Genomic DNA, 16886 nt, shown 5'->3' with positions numbered 1-16886 from the left:
ATCCTCTGGAACACCTGCGTTTGTGAATGAGTGAACGAGAGGCCAAAATTGTAAAGCGCTTTGGGCACCGCAAAGGTGGAAAAGCGCTATATAAGTGCAGTCCATTTACCATTTATGCCTCTGAACTCATGAATCAAGTTAATGAAAAGGGCACTCAATAGTCTGCTGGTGTCTGTTGTTGTAGTCCTGTAGCCGCATCTGTTTTCACTTAGCAACAGAACAATGCACTGATTATTTTAATTGTTGATTACTCCATGGATTTGTAGTCATCCGTTGGATTTTACAGCAAGCACCTTAATCATAAACTTGGCACATTTTCCATCCTCTGTTTTCTCCTCCTTCACTCCGCCTTTCCTTCCCCCAATTATTCCAGTGTTTCTTAGCAGGTTCAACTGTAGTTGCCCTTGTCGTCGATATCTTTAATTCTTCCTCCTCTCTACATTCTTTCACCTCCGCCTCTTCCTCGTCTTCCTCATCTGCACCCATCTCCTCCGAGTACAGATCCCTGAAATAAACATCCTTTTATTCCTTTTACATCAAGGAACTAATCATCTCTCTCTATTTTTGACTCTGGCATTGTCTCTCCTGGTTTTTTTGTATTTTAGTTTTTAGATTTGGCTCATTCTAGGGTTTCTCTCTTTCTTTATTTGAGAAATATTTTATTTTTTTCTATTTATTTATTTTTTGGGAAGATCACACCCTTCTAAAACCCAAGCAGCAAGTTACAGAGGTGTCATCTCAGATTATTAACTCCACTAATTGTATGTTTTCACCCTTTGTCCATGGGTTGTTCTACCAACCTTGCTGGGAGCGAGGTGCATGGACCATGAAAGAGTCCATTAAATTTATTTTGTGTTAAATTCGAAAAAAGAAGCTTTTATGCTGCATTTATTTTTGCATGCTTTATGATACAAGTATATATATTTTTTCCATCATTAAACAACTTAACTGATTGTGCTGGGCTGGCCGGGCAGCTGGACAGATATGTAGGAAATATTATATTTAGAATGAAAGCGTTTAAAATAGGTCTGGATGTTTAGTAACCTTTAATTTTTCCATCCAAGTTCTCATGTGTTCTGCTCACCTTCTTGTCTTTTTTGTTTAAACTTTGCAACCAGGATATCTGTCTTGTATAAAGTTAATTGGACTTCTAATCCCATCCAACCTGCTCACTCCCAAGGAGAACCTCAGCATCTTCATCTCCACCACTTCTAGCTCCGCTTCCTGTCTTTTCCTCAGAGCCACTGTGTCTAAGTCGTCCATCATGGCTGTTCTCACCACTGTCTTGTAGACCTTTCCCTTCATCCTCGCTCTCCTATCACAGAGCACACCTGATGCTTTCCTCCACCCATTCCAGCCTTCCTTTCCAGATGTGCCCATGTCTTGGGCACAGAGCATGTGCCCAAGACCAGTAATTACTCCGTTCGGTCTTTTTGATTCCTTTTGGCCTGAAGGGGGTGGCACAAACATTTCAGAGAATGATGGACTCAGTGTTGCGAGACCTGGCATTTGTGTTTGCTTACCTTGATGACATTTTGGTGGCCAGTTTGGACTGTCTGTAATGGATTTCTTGGGCCACCGCATTTCGTCGCAGGGCGTAAATAAACAAGGCTGCGAGCATAGCTAAAACAGTCTTTATTTTTCATTTGTTCCTTTGCTGTTGCTCCTCTTCTCCAATCTTCAAGTGGAGACATTTTGCTGCTCTCTCTCTTTTCATTCTGTTCATTTATTTTACTTCCTTCCAATGGAACGTCTCATGTCTCAGTGTGAATCCAAAGCTTTTAATGAATTTCCTTTCGGCTTATAATTCTTTCTCATGTTTTCAAATTACAGCTTTGTGATGATCTGTCGTAGCTCCTCTGTCAATTGATTTTTCCTTCCTTTCCTCTGCAAATACAAAATATTTTGAAATTGATATGTTGGATCAGGTCATAAGCAAATTGATTTCAATTCATGTGTTAAATCAGTTTTAGTTCTCCTTGGTGCACAGTAGTATCCAGAGTTACTCCAGCAGTCGGTCTGCCAATATTGTCCATAGATCAGAGAAGAGATCAGCAATCTTTTGCCTGTGCTTTCTGTAGTCTTTCAACTGTGAGTTGAGTGGAACGCTCTCTTTGTCAATCTCCTATGGTTCTGAAAATGCATTTGTAGCTTTTCCCACAGTAGGAACTCCCACAGTTAACCTTTCTGTCAGATGGGAAACAACAGAGGGTCCTCTCTCAGATGCGGCAGGGATAGAGACATCGTTATCATGTACACTCGCCACAATTTCCAGCTGTGAAACACAGCTACTCCTGCTTCCAACTGCTTGTTGGAATAACCTCAGGGATTATTAACTACTATTTGCTGTAGAAAAAATAAATAATAATAAGCAAATAAAAAGTTATGCGTCAACAGATTTCCTCTTTTAAATGTGTCCATCTAAAATTATTTTTTAGAGAAATGTGATATGTCTTTTATCTTTGATCAGATTCTCCTCAGGGTTTCTACCAGGTGTTGGAACATTTCCACATATGCAATTATTGACTTGAATAATGTATAATGTGTGTGGGTGTGAGACCTTAGATCAGCTTGCATTTGCAAACATGTCTCATGAACATGAATTCTTGTCATTAACCAACTTGTTAAGGTAGTGCGGTAAAGATAGTCTGACCTGGAAGATTAACTACAGGAATTGTATTTTGGCCTCCTGCTTGGATTAAATGTGAGATCAATTTAGTACAAAAAGACACTGGGTCACTGATTACAGTTCCATTTGTCTTGTTGATTTACTGCAAGAGAGCAAGTTCTGTTTCTACACTCCTCTTCATACAATGATATTAAGAAAAATCCAACATGAAAGAGGCATAGACCATGTTCTGCACCTACATCAGCCTCAATAATGATACTGCATGAAAACGCTGTATCTAATGTTATGATATATGGAGGCATGATATGGTCTGCAGGGGGATGCTTTAAGTTTTCGCCTGAACTCGGTAAATTGATTCTGTGGGGGAAGTCGGAATACCAGAGAAGATAATTGCATCATGGAGCATCATACATTGCTGGATTTTCCTTCTTGTATCAACTTATCAAGTTTATATGTTGATCCCAAATGTTATGCTTTCAAAGATATTATCAGGGATTTAAATACAGACAATAGCATCACATCTGCGCTTTCATCAACTAAAAAAAACACATCAATCCTTTTCCACGAGGCTCCTCTGAGCCATGATTAGAGGCCCCCCGTCCAGATTTGAAGGCTGCTTTTGTTGCAGATATGAAGCCATTGCTGCTTAAATATTCAAGGCTCCAGCAGTTTGGATGTTACAAAGGTTTTTGTCGCAGACAATGAAGGAACATTTGTGATTAGTCATGAGGCTGTAGCTGAATGCTGAGGATAATATGTTGCCATAAATACGTATACCAATGAGACGACGAATTCATGCTGCTGTGTTCATGCTGTGATATCTTCAACATCTGCCGGACGACGCAGAGGATGTTTTATGAGTCTGTGGTCTCTAGTGCGATCCTTTTTGCTGTGGTTTGCTGGGGCAGCAGACTGAGGGACACAAACTAATTCGTAAAGCAGGTGATTTTGTGGGAGGGAAACTTGACTCTTTAGAGACATTGATGGAGAGAAGGATGCTTCAGAAACTACGAGGCATCCTGGACAAGCATCCTGGATGTTTGGGTTTTTTGAAACCCAAACATTCACTGCCAACCGTGGCATTGAAATCTGCCTCTCAATGGGGAATGACTCCAGAATGAAACATTGTAGGATCACACCTTTTTTAAATTTGTGTTTTTCTCATAGATGTATAGAATGTGCTTGTGAATGTACCGTATCGTTCTGCGTGGTATTTGAGGACAGTATGTAAAACTACAGATACATGGAGCCCAGCTTGACGTGTGGCAGTAATACTAATGTAGTGTTTTGAACTTGATGATCAATGATGTGGTATTTTTCCTCATGGAAAAATGGAAGCATCAAAAAACATATGTGGATGTGATGAAACATTCAAATGAGATTGAGTGGTGGGTTGAAATATCCTCAGATCTCCTGAGAACTTGGTGATCCAGACTTTCCTCTGGAGGCTGATGAGAACGTGGTGTATTGGGACAACTCTTGGTGATGGTGGAAGTGATAGAATTAAGGAGCACAAATAGATCCATTGCACTCTATTTTCAGAACACTGTATTTGTCACTTTTTGTTTGTCCATGTTGTATGTTCACTACGGTGTGCACAGCCCTCTACGGCGGTAAGCAGGTAATAAAACCAATAAAATAGGAATAGGCTAGTCCGCCAAGAGGGCAGGTGACGGTCACAATCACTATAAGAATAAAATTGCATAAAACTCTAAAGAAAAGAAAAAAGAAATATCCTCTATCCGTCTTTTCAAGATGCTTGGCTGTGATTTGTCCTGAGTAAAACATGATGTCCGAGTTTAGTAAGTTATCTCAGGTGTCGGAAGAGCTGGAAGAAGATGCAACACAGTCATTCCTTCCTCCTGTTAAAAAAAAGTAGTGGTTTAAAACTTAGATGTGCTTCTGTAGGTCAGATGTAAAGTGCTGAGATAACAAGTCTTTGGTCCATTAGCAGCCTTGTCTGCTCCCATCTTGTCAACCACTGTCAATTCCTGGATTTAGGTCTTTCCTCGAGTGCAGCTTCTTATATTACAAACGGAGGGGGCTGTTCCTTTCCAGGGATGGCAAAGTCAATATAGGTTAATCCAGTCATCACAAACAGTTGTTCTTGACATCAGAGTGTTTAATTACCGCGTGTCCATACAAAGATGGTTAGGTTAATCCTGATAACCTCCCCGTGGCTTCCAGAGGCCAACGGCACGACGTGGATCTACACATCATTCAGATCCATCACAGCAAACTTGATTAACAGCACTTTTTATGGCTTGACTTATCTAAAATTCATGTGTCATGGCTGTGTGTTCGACTAGGAGCAGCTTAAGTTGCCTCACAGAGGTGTCATAAAAGCCGATGAGGGGCCCTTCAACCATGTGCAAACCACAAGAGGAAAGTTCTCATGCAGCATTTCTGTCCCACGTCTCTGTCTATGCCAGGGGCCGGCAACCTTAAATACTCAGAGCCATTTAGACCGTCTCCCACAGCAAAACAACTCAGAGCCATAAAACCCTTTTGACATCTAAAACTAGGATAACACTGCATATATATATATATTATGGCAAGTTCGGCATTCGGGCCATATTCTCAAATTTCACCTTTAATATATAAATATATAATAATTTCCTGAATGGCTTGCCATAATATATATATATTAACCTGTATGCTATGTTTAAAATAATACAGTCTGTTGCATTTATGAAATCAATGAACTGCTGCAGAGAACACGGAATTTTATTTCTGCATGTAACAAAAACATTTTGAACTCTGAAAAAAAGATGCTTGGTTGATGCTCACTTTCAAATAAAATACTCATACAGCATGCAGTCAGCTGTCAACCTGAATTTAAAGGACTATTTCACTTAACAATATATATATCGGGAATGGCCTTCCATGAGTCAAACACAATTTTGTCCAAAATTAAAGTGAATCATTGAGAGGAAATGAATCTGCTCACGTAGCAGTAAGCGTTCCGTTTTCTTCAGAAACTTTACTTTTCCGGGATTTATCCATCATTTACCTATCAGGGATCAAAAAGCCCAATAAATCATGCCGGTGATATAAGTCCGGGCTGCCAGATGTGTGGCAGGTGTTGCACATCGCGTATTTTGAGGGACAAAAATATTTGTACAGAATTGTCCAAAAAGCTTTTATGTATCTCAAATCTAGCTTGATATCTAATGGTGACTTGTTTTCTTGCCGCAATGGAGGTGTGGCTCTACATTTTGTGTCATTCAGGATGCTACTTCTCTGAGTACCAACAAACAGTGGATTTTAATCCAGTGCTGCCTGACGAGTTGGAGGTCAGTCATTTCAGGCTTTCAATCTTTTCTATTAGATACAGAGGTTTTCCCAGCTTGTCTGAATTTTTAGTTTTTATATGAAATTCTCAGTCTTTGTAATTACACATTAAGAAGTGTCCTTATTAGTCTGTTGGAAAATGTCCCCACACAGATTTTCAGACCGTGGTGAAACTCTCCCCAACTGACGGCTGACTGAGCCCCTTTCCCTTAAATAGGATTATAATGAGCCGATACCAGTCAAACTCTTTACCTGTGGAATGATCTCGTCAGACATTTTTGAGCTTTTCTCAACATTCTCTTTGTTCACCTCTGCTTCTCCCGGGTTGCTCTGTTGGCTTGGGTTTTTAATTTTCTTCTTCAAGCGGACTAAATGACACCAGTGTGAATGTGTCCTTATTTTAAACCATTCTTACTTTCTCCACTGCCACACACCTGGCCAATTGTTGCGTTGGCATCAATTTATGATTTTTGAAAATATTGTGTGATGCTCTGCGGTTTTATTACATTTCTGTTCCCATGTCCTTGAATGAAGTATGTATATTTTGAAATTGAATTTTCAGAAGCCATTCTTCTCCCTTCTCCCTCTGTGTCTTTTTGGGTTTCTTCTGTGAAAATAGGACCCATCTCCCTCTATTTTTCTCTCTCACTTTTTTGTAATAGGCTCATCTTTTCGGCTCTCTGCACTGCCTCTATTTTTGTGAGTCTGAATAAAGCATCTAATGGTGCATGGAAATGGTGGTGGCACAGACAGACCTATTTGTAACATATGGTATGGTTAGTGAAAATAAATATTTTGAATGGATTAGAGCACGACATTCTATCACCAGTGTTCATTATTTTGTATTTTTATTGATGAAAATGTTGGCTCATTTAACATTATTAAACAATAACATTCTTTTTATGTGTGTAATAACTGCATTTATCAGTATTTCATATATCAAAAGAGGGTTAGGGTCTTGACGGAATTTAGAACATGCCGCTGCTGATTGTCATGATGATGATGATGACGATGATGAAGAGTCTGACAAGGACGGACGTGTTTCGTTCTGCTCCTGCCTGCCTGCCCTCTCATCTGCAATCTCTGTCTTGTCTCATCTGTCTGTTGACTTTTTTCCTTGGACCCGCTGCTTGCTGCGCTTTTGTTAACTAAAATTATGGAATTGATTAGTTGGTCTCTCAAGTGCGATTGATCAAATTTTTTCATCAAAGCACGGCAACCCGGGGGAGCTTGTCTGTCCAGATGGGACCCTTGCAGCAGGCTTCACCATCGGCTCATGAGATAAATGGAGGGCTGTCTGTCTCACGGTCCTATCTGTAGAGGATATAGAAGATATTCGGCTTGTTGTTGGCTGAGTATTTGCTAATTGGAACGGGAGTTGCCCTGGTGTACTGGAAAGTCTCCAAGACGGTGGCTTTCAAAGTTTTGGATAAATTGACCATGGATCTAAAAGTGCTCTTCGGGGCTTTGGGGGACCATTTGGTGGCTCTAATCGAGGACCTGAGCCGTGAGCTTGCTTACTGTTCTTTCTTCCTCAAGAGGGCGCCTTTATAGCTGATCTGGTGCTGTCGTGCGCTCAGCGTGATTGCACCGACACATGTTCCTAGTCGTGTACCCTCACTGACAATGGCAATAAACTGATTTTGATTCTGTCCCCAGGTGTATATCCGTATCCTGGACAATGAGTGGAATGTCTACAGGCGCTACACTGAGTTTAGGCAGCTCCACAACCACCTGAGAGCCCAGTTTCCACAAGCGGACACCTTCAACTTCCCTCCTAAGAAAGCCATAGGGAACAAGGTGAGCTGACTGTAATCATTACATGTTTGTGTGGCTAGTGTGCTCTGCCCTAGAGTCATACACATGAAGAATGTTTGACACCTGAAATAGTAACTGTCATGAAAAAGATACAAGTCACCAACTTGTTAAATATGCTGGTTTTGTCTGTAGATGCTCGGTCATCCAGGTCATTGTAAATCACGAAGAGCAAAAACAAAGAATCAACTGGACTTATTCAAGTTTGATCGAAGACGTTTCACCTCTCATCCAAGAGGCTTCTGAAGTTCTAAATGACTGGTCGAGGGTCCAGATACTTATATTGCTTTTGGAGCAGAAAACAAAGAAAGGACCGAGACCACCAAGAGGAAATAACCTCATGTTGTAAACATGTTGCAAACAGCAAATTACATGCTGCAATTTTGATGCACCTTCACTGTCAAAGAGTTGTACTAGTTTCATCATATCTTCTGTTGGTAAAATTGTTTGCGTCTCACATGAAAAGACAGGTATCTGGAGCTGACGGGTATCTGGAGCTCCTCGTAAGGGATTTAGGGCAGACTTTACCAAACATGACCTTCAACTCCATTCATTAATTTATTCCTCATCCACCAATTTCATTAATTAAACATCAGGAGTGCATGCGACAACTTTCTAACTTGCGATAAAATTTAGTCTTGCTTGAGGAGAATCATAAATGTGCCACAAACTAGTGAATAGTCTGAAGTCTTCCAAGATGTAAAATCAGTTAAATTTGATTACATCTACATCTTTGTAAAATAAGCTGCTCCAGAAGCAGAAGCTATGAAGGAACTGAGTCTTCTGGGCCGGACTGAAATAAAACGAGGGAGCAGATGGATGGCTTTATGGCTTAAAGACTTGATAAGTACCAGATTGGAGAAGCATGTGTCTGTATATTATTTGTGTGTATCCATGCAAAACATAAATGTCTCTCTGTTGAACTGTGTGTGTGTGCGTGTGTGTGTGTGTGTGTGTGTGTTAGATGACTGTGTTTTTATAACTCAGTACTGAGTCTCTTGCAGTAGAGAGTGCATGTTTTTTTATATTCCTTTGAGTTTATTGTGTGTTTCTGATGCTGCTCTGCTCAATTCCTGTTATTTCAGTCCAATAACGGTTTGCTTCTGGAATGCTTTTGAGTGAAATGAAAAGCAGGGTTGGTTTAGAATGCTGTGGTTTTTTAATTAAAAAGTATCTTGAAAATGAGTACTAAACCATTACTGATAAAATATCGTCTCGTCTTCTCTCCCAGTCCATCTGTCTCTGTTTTTCTTTTCCTCTCGGTTCACGCATGTTTGTACATTCTCCTCCTCAATTCTCTGTTGGGTTTGCAAATCAAAAGCTGACTTTTATGCCCCCCCCCTCCACACACACACACACGGTTGGTGCAGCTAATGAATGAGAATTGATACTGTGAGGACAGGGTTACTTTGGGTGTCGTGAGAATGAGGCCTCAAAAGACTTTTAACGGCCGTGTGAATCTCTGTCGTGCTGTGGTTTGCTTTGTAGAGATGAATCACAAACGATCAGTGGAGACTGGGTAGCAGGGGAAATGTGTGCACATCCACCCATAGCTAGCTGTATTGCACACACACACACACACACCTATCGTCTCACACTTTTGTGAGATTATCAATGCTGACACGTGATGCCGTGGTATAACTGTATTTGCTTTATTTGCTTTTCGTGTCATTGTTGACTTTATGATGATGCGTATTGGGCTGTCTTGTAGTTGCTTCTGTTTAATGCTTTGCCAACAGTTAAAGCACAAATCATGCCGGCAGATATTCAAAGAGAGTTGGTTCCTGGCTTGAGCCGAAGTGGAGCTGATGTGAAAAGTTACTTCCATGTTTATCCTGCCACCGTCTGAGTATACAGTGACACCTTACATTAGCCAGTTTGGAATCAGCCACATTTCAGAAGATGCCAAATTATTTTTTCCCCATCTCTCTTCAATTTGTGTACTGCATGTGTGTGTGTGTGTGTGTGTGTGTGTGTGTATATATAAAAATTGGATCCAATTTCTTCAGACAAATCCAGGGTTGTAGGTGGAAGTAGACGAGCTGCCGTGGCTCCTTCCATATAAATATGTATTTAACACTATAATGTAAATATAGGGTGTAATATTTGAGTGCTCTGCCTTGTATACTCAGTTACATGTTGAAGATGTGATCAAATATCATTAACTCATTCAGTACCAGCCGCTGTCAGCTCATTTTGCCCTATATTTCAAGACCCATAGAATATTATGTACTATGAGTATACAGACACTCAACCTACCTTTATTTTTTAGTGACACATCACACATCTCAACAGTTGTTTACTTCTAGATAACAATAAAAACAGCTTTTGATGTTGTAATAACAAATTTATCTACAAATCAACTGCACAACGGCTGCCCCACGGTGATCCAGACGGGAACCGCTCGTCTGACGAATCCGGGTCAGGCTTGCTGTATCCGTCCAAAGCCAGAACTGAATCTGAACCCAATCCGTCAGTGTTTGGGTTTTAGACCTACACCCGGGTTGAACGGTGGTTGGGGTTAGGGTTAACTTATAGTTATCAGATCGCTGCGGTGGCGCAGTTATCCTTCCTTCTCTCTACCTCCTTCCTTGTTTCGTCTAATTCATTACATTGTAACCGACAGTGATCACCCACCGAAAAACAGCAGCATTGCCCCCAACAGGGGTCGAGGTCATCATTACACCATAGGTCTGAAATTCACTGTAGACCTGCGCAACACTATCTTTTAAAATGAAATTTGATCCAACAGTAGAGTCTGTATTCTAGAAGAAACAAGACTGGCTTTCCTAATTCGAACTGTTGATGCAGTTATTGTAATTTAATGACTCCATTTAGACCAAAATGTATTCGTGTCACAACAGCCTCTGACGGAGTTGACCTCTGACCCTGGCTGCTCTAATCCTGACTCTTCATGTGCATCTGTGTGTCTGAGTCCTGTTAATGAGGTAATGACTCTCTGGGGCTACAAATGCTGCTGGCAAGGCTGTCCAGCTGTGTAACCTGACAACACACACACACACACACACACACACACACACACACACACACACACACACACAGAGCTCTTAGCCAGCTGATTTGTCAGGGGTTTGACCAGGCATACAGGCTAAATGTTCCCAAGTCACGCCTGTCAAATCTCTCCTGATGTTAACTCACAGACAGAGACGAGGCAGAAGGATTACATTAAAGTCATGCTGTTGTCAGACCCTGGAGTCCAGCTGTCAGCTTTTCTCTCTGGCCACACCTCATCCCACATTTTAATTTCTTATATCTAAATTCTTTCTTGTTCACCCCCTCCCCCCAGTATCAATTTCTCTCCCGTCTCAGGCTTTGACAACAGTTGCTTCACTTTTTTCACCGTCGTTTATCACTGTCTTGTTTTTCTTTCAGGGCTCCAAATGAAGACAGTGTTGGTTTATTTATTTCTAATTTCTGCAGCGTTAATCACCTTTCTTACTCTCAGTAGTTACTGGAGAAGATATACTTTTATTTTCTTACACCAGCAGCTGCTTAGTCTTAGTCCATGCAGATATCTGCCTGCAATAGCATCACCACTAAGCTGCTGAGCTGCATCATTTTTTGTCTGGACCAGAGCTGACCGGTGACACAGTGTGTGCCTGGATTCAGATCAACCTGATCCAACCTCTATGATTTAGGAGCATTTAGCTGATTGTACCAATTCTTTTCTATCCTGTCAGGCTCCTGCTGATGCAGAGCCAGTGTTTCCTGCTGCAGCTTCACATTAGAATAGTTCCACCTGTAAATAGTGATACACAAACTGTGATGGCCTTGTAAGAAAAATTGTGTTTACTATTATAAGACAGCAGAGAGTTGTTGATGACACAGCAAACATAATTGGTTCTAATTGTTCAATTGGTTTTAACAGTATGCTTTTGGCAAAAAAAATACTTAGAGCGATGACTGTATAAAGAGAAAATCAGCTAGCAATGCTGTCTAATTCTAACAAAACCCACCGATTAGTATCTTCGCTAATATCATATTATCATTGGTCGCCTATGTCTGCATGCAATTTACTGCCAGTCAACAAACCATATCAACAGATGTAACATTGGTGATTTCCATAAACAATCTCAAATCGAGGGCATCAGAGATTTCCACTTAACTCTTTAGCTGCCACAGTAATTACAATAAAATATTCACTTTTGATATCACTTTTAAAAAAAAAAGATTGTTAGAGATAAAGCCATACTATAAATGAGATGAACCAATGTTTGTGATGGGAATAAATTAACACATCTAATAATGCGGAAAAGTTCCATTCGAATGCAATCATCACGCAGGAACAAAGATAATCCATTCAAAATCAAAGCAAAACCAAAAAACCAACACCTTGTCTTGTCATGGACATGCGCAAACAAAAAAAAGCTGTCCAGTGCTGATCCCGAGCGCCATATGGAGCTGTCCGGTGCTGAAGTTTGCCTTCAGGGTCAGCACTGGACAGTTCCATATAGCAGCAGCCCGGTTTGAAATAAAAGGTTCACTGAACTTAACTTGATTATGATCCCCCCCGACCCCTTTTTTTGCATGCTAATCAAAAATCTAATCAAAATACTTGTATTGTCATTATTCAGCAAAAAACAGAACAGTAAAGCCAACTCCAGGCAACATGACACAACCCAAAAATGTACACGGAATAAATACAAACATAAATATATGAGCAAATTTCCAATCCAACAGAAGGTGCAGCGTATATAAATGACTTCACAGAAGCTTGCTTTGCCAGCACAGAAGGACGGGGAAGGGAGGAATCTAGAGAAAAGCAGTGTTGGTATAGCTGGATGTAAGTCAGATGTATGAGGACACAATCAGCCTTGCTCCTGTATCAGTGTGCCACAAGCTCGGCCCTCTCATTCTACTCCCTCCCCTCTACAAACAAGAAACAGCTCCTGGCCTCCTCAGCCCTTCCCTCTGTCTCTATAAGAGCATGAATCTGTCATGATGTCCATTAATGTTATTGCTGCCCCGACATCCATGAAAGTAGTCAGGGTGTTGCTTTTTGTGTTGACATAGTTTGAAATCCACACTGACATGCACAGCCTAATCTGACACATCAGATTTATCCGGTACTGCCGCATCTATTTTAACCTGCATGCAGCAGAACCTACTTATCCTCTCCTGCTGCCATATGCACACGCATTTTATCCTTCACTGACTGCAACATTCAAGCTCTTTTGACAATGTCCGCCATATCTGCACAATCATCCACCAACTTGTTTGGTGGATTCTCAGTGGTAAAATGTGAATATACAGTACAATAAATCTGTGTGCAAAGGCAGCTGATGAACCTCTGTAAATTAGATATGCATTTGTTGAAGTAATGAAGTTCTCCTCAACACATTTTCCACCCATCATACACAGTCATCTACACACTAACATGAGAGCACTACATGAGCCAAAGTGTATTCAGTTACATGTAATTTCGGTCTAACAGTGATGCCGCTGTTAATAATTCTTCTCGTCTTTTTACAGCTGTCAGTGTTGTGGATTATTTTGTTCTCAAATGATAAGCTCCTAGACTCATAATTATCTAATTTACCAGAAACCTATGTCTTCTGTATGACACCATACCATTGCAAATTGTCCGCAGGTGTGAGTGTGTGGGTGAGTGGTTGTCTGTCTATATGTGAACCCTGCAATGCGCCGGTGACGCGTCCAGGGTGTACCCCCACCTCTCAACCAGGAGGTTGAGAGGAGGAGGATAAAGCCGCTGTAGGTGAGACGATTGAGGTTGTCTCATCTACACGAAAATGGATGGATGGCTAAATATTCTCAATAGTCACTAGTTATTTGTTCGCAGTATTGAGTCTCCACAAACACCTGAGGGAACTACAGTATGTGACTGTTTAACTCGCTCATGTTCAGGAATTCACAAATAAGTGCTGGGAAAGTAAAGACTGGTGGATAATTTGTAGATTTGTATTCTATTTTTTTGCATTCGAAATGTCCCTGATGGGAAAACTGAGAATGAAGCAAAATAGACTATAAAACCTCGTAGAGGTGAGGGGTCCGACAGAATGGGTAGTTGTTCTTTGTTCATCATTACGACCATTCTCTTTACATTATAACATGTTATTTAACAGGTTTATAACTATCGTCATCTTGTCTCTCCTTCTCTGCTCCGTTTACCCCTTCTTGTCTCCAGGATGCCAAATTTGTGGAAGAAAGACGGAAGCAGCTGCAGGGCTACCTTCGCATGGTGATGAACAAATTGATTCAGACACTGCCAGAGTTCACAGCTCTCCCCACCAAAGAGAGCCTCCTCTCTCTGCTGCCTTTCTGTCTGTAAGTGGACACATACAGGCATGTTCCCATCGGTGAAAGATTGATGCTCTGTCTCAGAAATTAGAATAGAGGAATCAGAAGCAGGAAAAAAAGGTTTAGACTATTAGACAGATTTTTCATAACTCAAACATACATGAAGAAAAACACAGCAAATTGTAAAACTATGACCTATACTACTTTAATAACATAATCAGCAGGATAGGAATGTAAAAAGGACAGATATCAGTAAAAACAGTTCGTTATTTTCATTATTATTTCTTCATATAGTCATCAGATAGAGATATGTTTTTGTGTTTGTGCACAGCAAACTCAAAATATGCTGTAATCCTCGTTATTTGGCTCTTTAAAAATGTAGAGCTGATTTTCACTCATGCAGAAATTCCCCTGCACGGTGAAATGTCTTGAAACGATATACTGTCTTTGGCAGTTGTTTGTATGTATTATTCCAAATTAATTTACATGATGTTCGAAAAACACAGCTGCAGGAGCTGCAGTGGTAGTAGATGTTACAGGATGCAAACGGGGGGGATTAATGTCACTGAAAATGCCAAAACCCTTGTAAATACACTTCACTGTCTCCCTGGTTTTACAGTAATGCACCCAGTTACACACACAGGCACTCTCACAGACACACAACTCAGATTACCGATGCAAAAATCCATGATGCCTTGGGTGCCCACATACTTACAAAGCTGAATTTGACAATAAAAAGTTCCAGTCATTTGTTTTTGTTAATATTCACAACAGTTTCCTGTGACCAGTCAGACAGTGTAATCAGTCACACTGTCTGCATGTAGTCTTTTCTCTGTGGAGTGATCGGGATAACAGCACCAGGTGCCATTTTCGGGGCTCGTAAACGAGTGCCTGGTGGCCGGGTCCCCGCCCATGGGCCTGCCGGGCTCCACCCGAAAGGTTGATCTGGGCCCGACCTCTGGTGGACTCTCCATCCGTTGAGGGAACCATAGGGGAAGGGTGCATTGTGGATTGGGTGGCAGTCGACGACGGTGCGCCCGATCCCTGGACAGAGAGACTAGCTCTCGGGACATGGAACGTCACCTCGCTGTGGGTGAAGGAGCCAGAGCTTGTGATGGAGGTTTAGAAGTACCGGCTCGATCAGGGGTCGGCAACTTAAGCTATTTATGATGATAAATTAAATGACCACTGTACAGCTACATCGGACGCGCATCCCTCTGTCTGAGTGGATGCATCTCTCATATGTGGTGAGAACTGTACACTTACAGACATCCTGCTTGACAGGCATGTTGTGTTTGGTTTCATTCATGCTCCTCATCCTCATCGTCTTCAAAACCTCCTCCATAGGAATGAGGGAACATCACCATAAAGAAACTAACTGTAGTAATTAGTGCGTGACTTAAAGTGAGGCCGATTAATCAGGGTTTGAGCTGTATAAAAAGGTTATAACTTATTACCTACAGAAGCAAGCTATTTTTAATTGTGACTTATGTATTATTCTTGTATTTAATCTCGGCCTGCTCTTTTGCAGAGGGTGGATACTCTCATGAGTACTACACCGTTAGACAGATGTTCATTTAACGCCCAGGGCTCTTATTCTTCCTGCTGTTTCTTTTCATCCAGAGACACACCGCAGGCCAACGATGCTGGAACCAAGACGCCCCGATCCAAAACATCATCCCGTTTTCCCCGACTGGGACGCAGCAGCACCCAGGATGCCAGACCTGAACCCCAGAGTGGAGACCTTTAACCCAGGAACTGATCAGCCAATAGTTTCAGACGAGGGTGTTGTTCCTGTGTCCACCCTGGACTGTGGCACACAGGCTCACAGTATGTGAGGACTAACATGGTAGCAAAGCCTTCAAGATGACGAGTCTCAGTCGAGTGGAGCTGGATTAGTTGACATTGCCTCTCTACTAGATATGTAAATGTTTCTGTTCTTTACCTGCATAAATAAAGGATAAATGACTCCCTGGAGGCTGGCTATTGATTGACGCAATCAGACAGCACCTCTTACCTCAACTGAAGAGACTGCACATTCTAGCCTGGACAGCTCTTACTAATCTCTAACCCAAAGAGATCATTAGAACTTTTTTTCTTACTCGGCTCAGTTTTTTAGCGTTCAAGGTCGGATTGCCTGCAGGGTTTTGTGGCTGCTTTCCTGATCTGGGTTGGGAGGAGAGGATGTGAAGAGACATAAGGGGGTAGAATAAAGTGTCTTGGTTAATGAATATTGTTTTTCTGCTAATATGTCAACATTATTGTGCCATTACTTTTTACACCATGGTGATTCACTGTTGCTGGTATGTATCACGGGACAATGAGTATTCCTCTTTCATACTTCTGTTTTAGTAATTTGTTTGCTTATTACAGATAGTGTAACTCATCCTAATATCACTGGGAGGCAGTTATCATCCAATATCAATTATTTTAATCTCACATAATAATCTTATTAAAGGATTAGGGTTAAGCACCACTGATAAAATCAAAAATATTTTAGAGACTATGAACATGTGAAGAAATATGACCCTACACCCCTCCTTTTGACTTAGTAAAAATGAAATTCAACACCCTTCCAACAAGATGGTTGGATTTTTAAGGAATTGAAACTACACAAATCAGTGAATTTTAATGTTCACTACTTCACATAAGTGGAATGAAGCAAAATTGAGGCAAGCATATCAAACAAAATATGAACAAAATGTTTAATTTTAACAAAGTAGTACTTGTATAATGAGTTTATTGAGAAATTATGAATTTCTTTTGCAGTAACCAAATCAAATGAGATCGGATTCAAAAGAAAAATGCCACCGATTAAAATTAAACACTAGTGTGAATTATTCGACCCTCAGAATATCAGGCTTAAGAG

At 40.9% G+C, this 16886-nt stretch overlaps 1 protein-coding gene across 1 annotated transcript in view; it reads left to right on the top strand.

Annotated features, from left to right (window-relative positions):
* The window catches only part of snx29 (sorting nexin 29), an 84600-nt gene extending 68614 nt beyond the window's left edge, over nucleotides 1-15986 (top strand). Inside the window, exons 20-22 of the mRNA XM_068754891.1 lie at nucleotides 7583-7723; nucleotides 13905-14044; nucleotides 15641-15986. Coding sequence (XP_068610992.1) covers nucleotides 7583-7723; nucleotides 13905-14044; nucleotides 15641-15767 — 408 coding nt within the window. The 3' untranslated portion in view covers nucleotides 15768-15986. The remainder of the gene's footprint in view (nucleotides 1-7582; nucleotides 7724-13904; nucleotides 14045-15640) is intronic.
* Nucleotides 15987-16886: the final 900 nt, after the last annotated feature.

The sequence above is a fragment of the Brachionichthys hirsutus genome, chromosome 21 (assembly GCF_040956055.1).
Source record: "Brachionichthys hirsutus isolate HB-005 chromosome 21, CSIRO-AGI_Bhir_v1, whole genome shotgun sequence".
NCBI classification, from domain to species: domain Eukaryota; kingdom Metazoa; phylum Chordata; class Actinopteri; order Lophiiformes; family Brachionichthyidae; genus Brachionichthys; species Brachionichthys hirsutus.
Note: the sequence above shows the minus strand (reverse complement) of the source record. Positions and strands in the feature narration are given on the sequence as shown.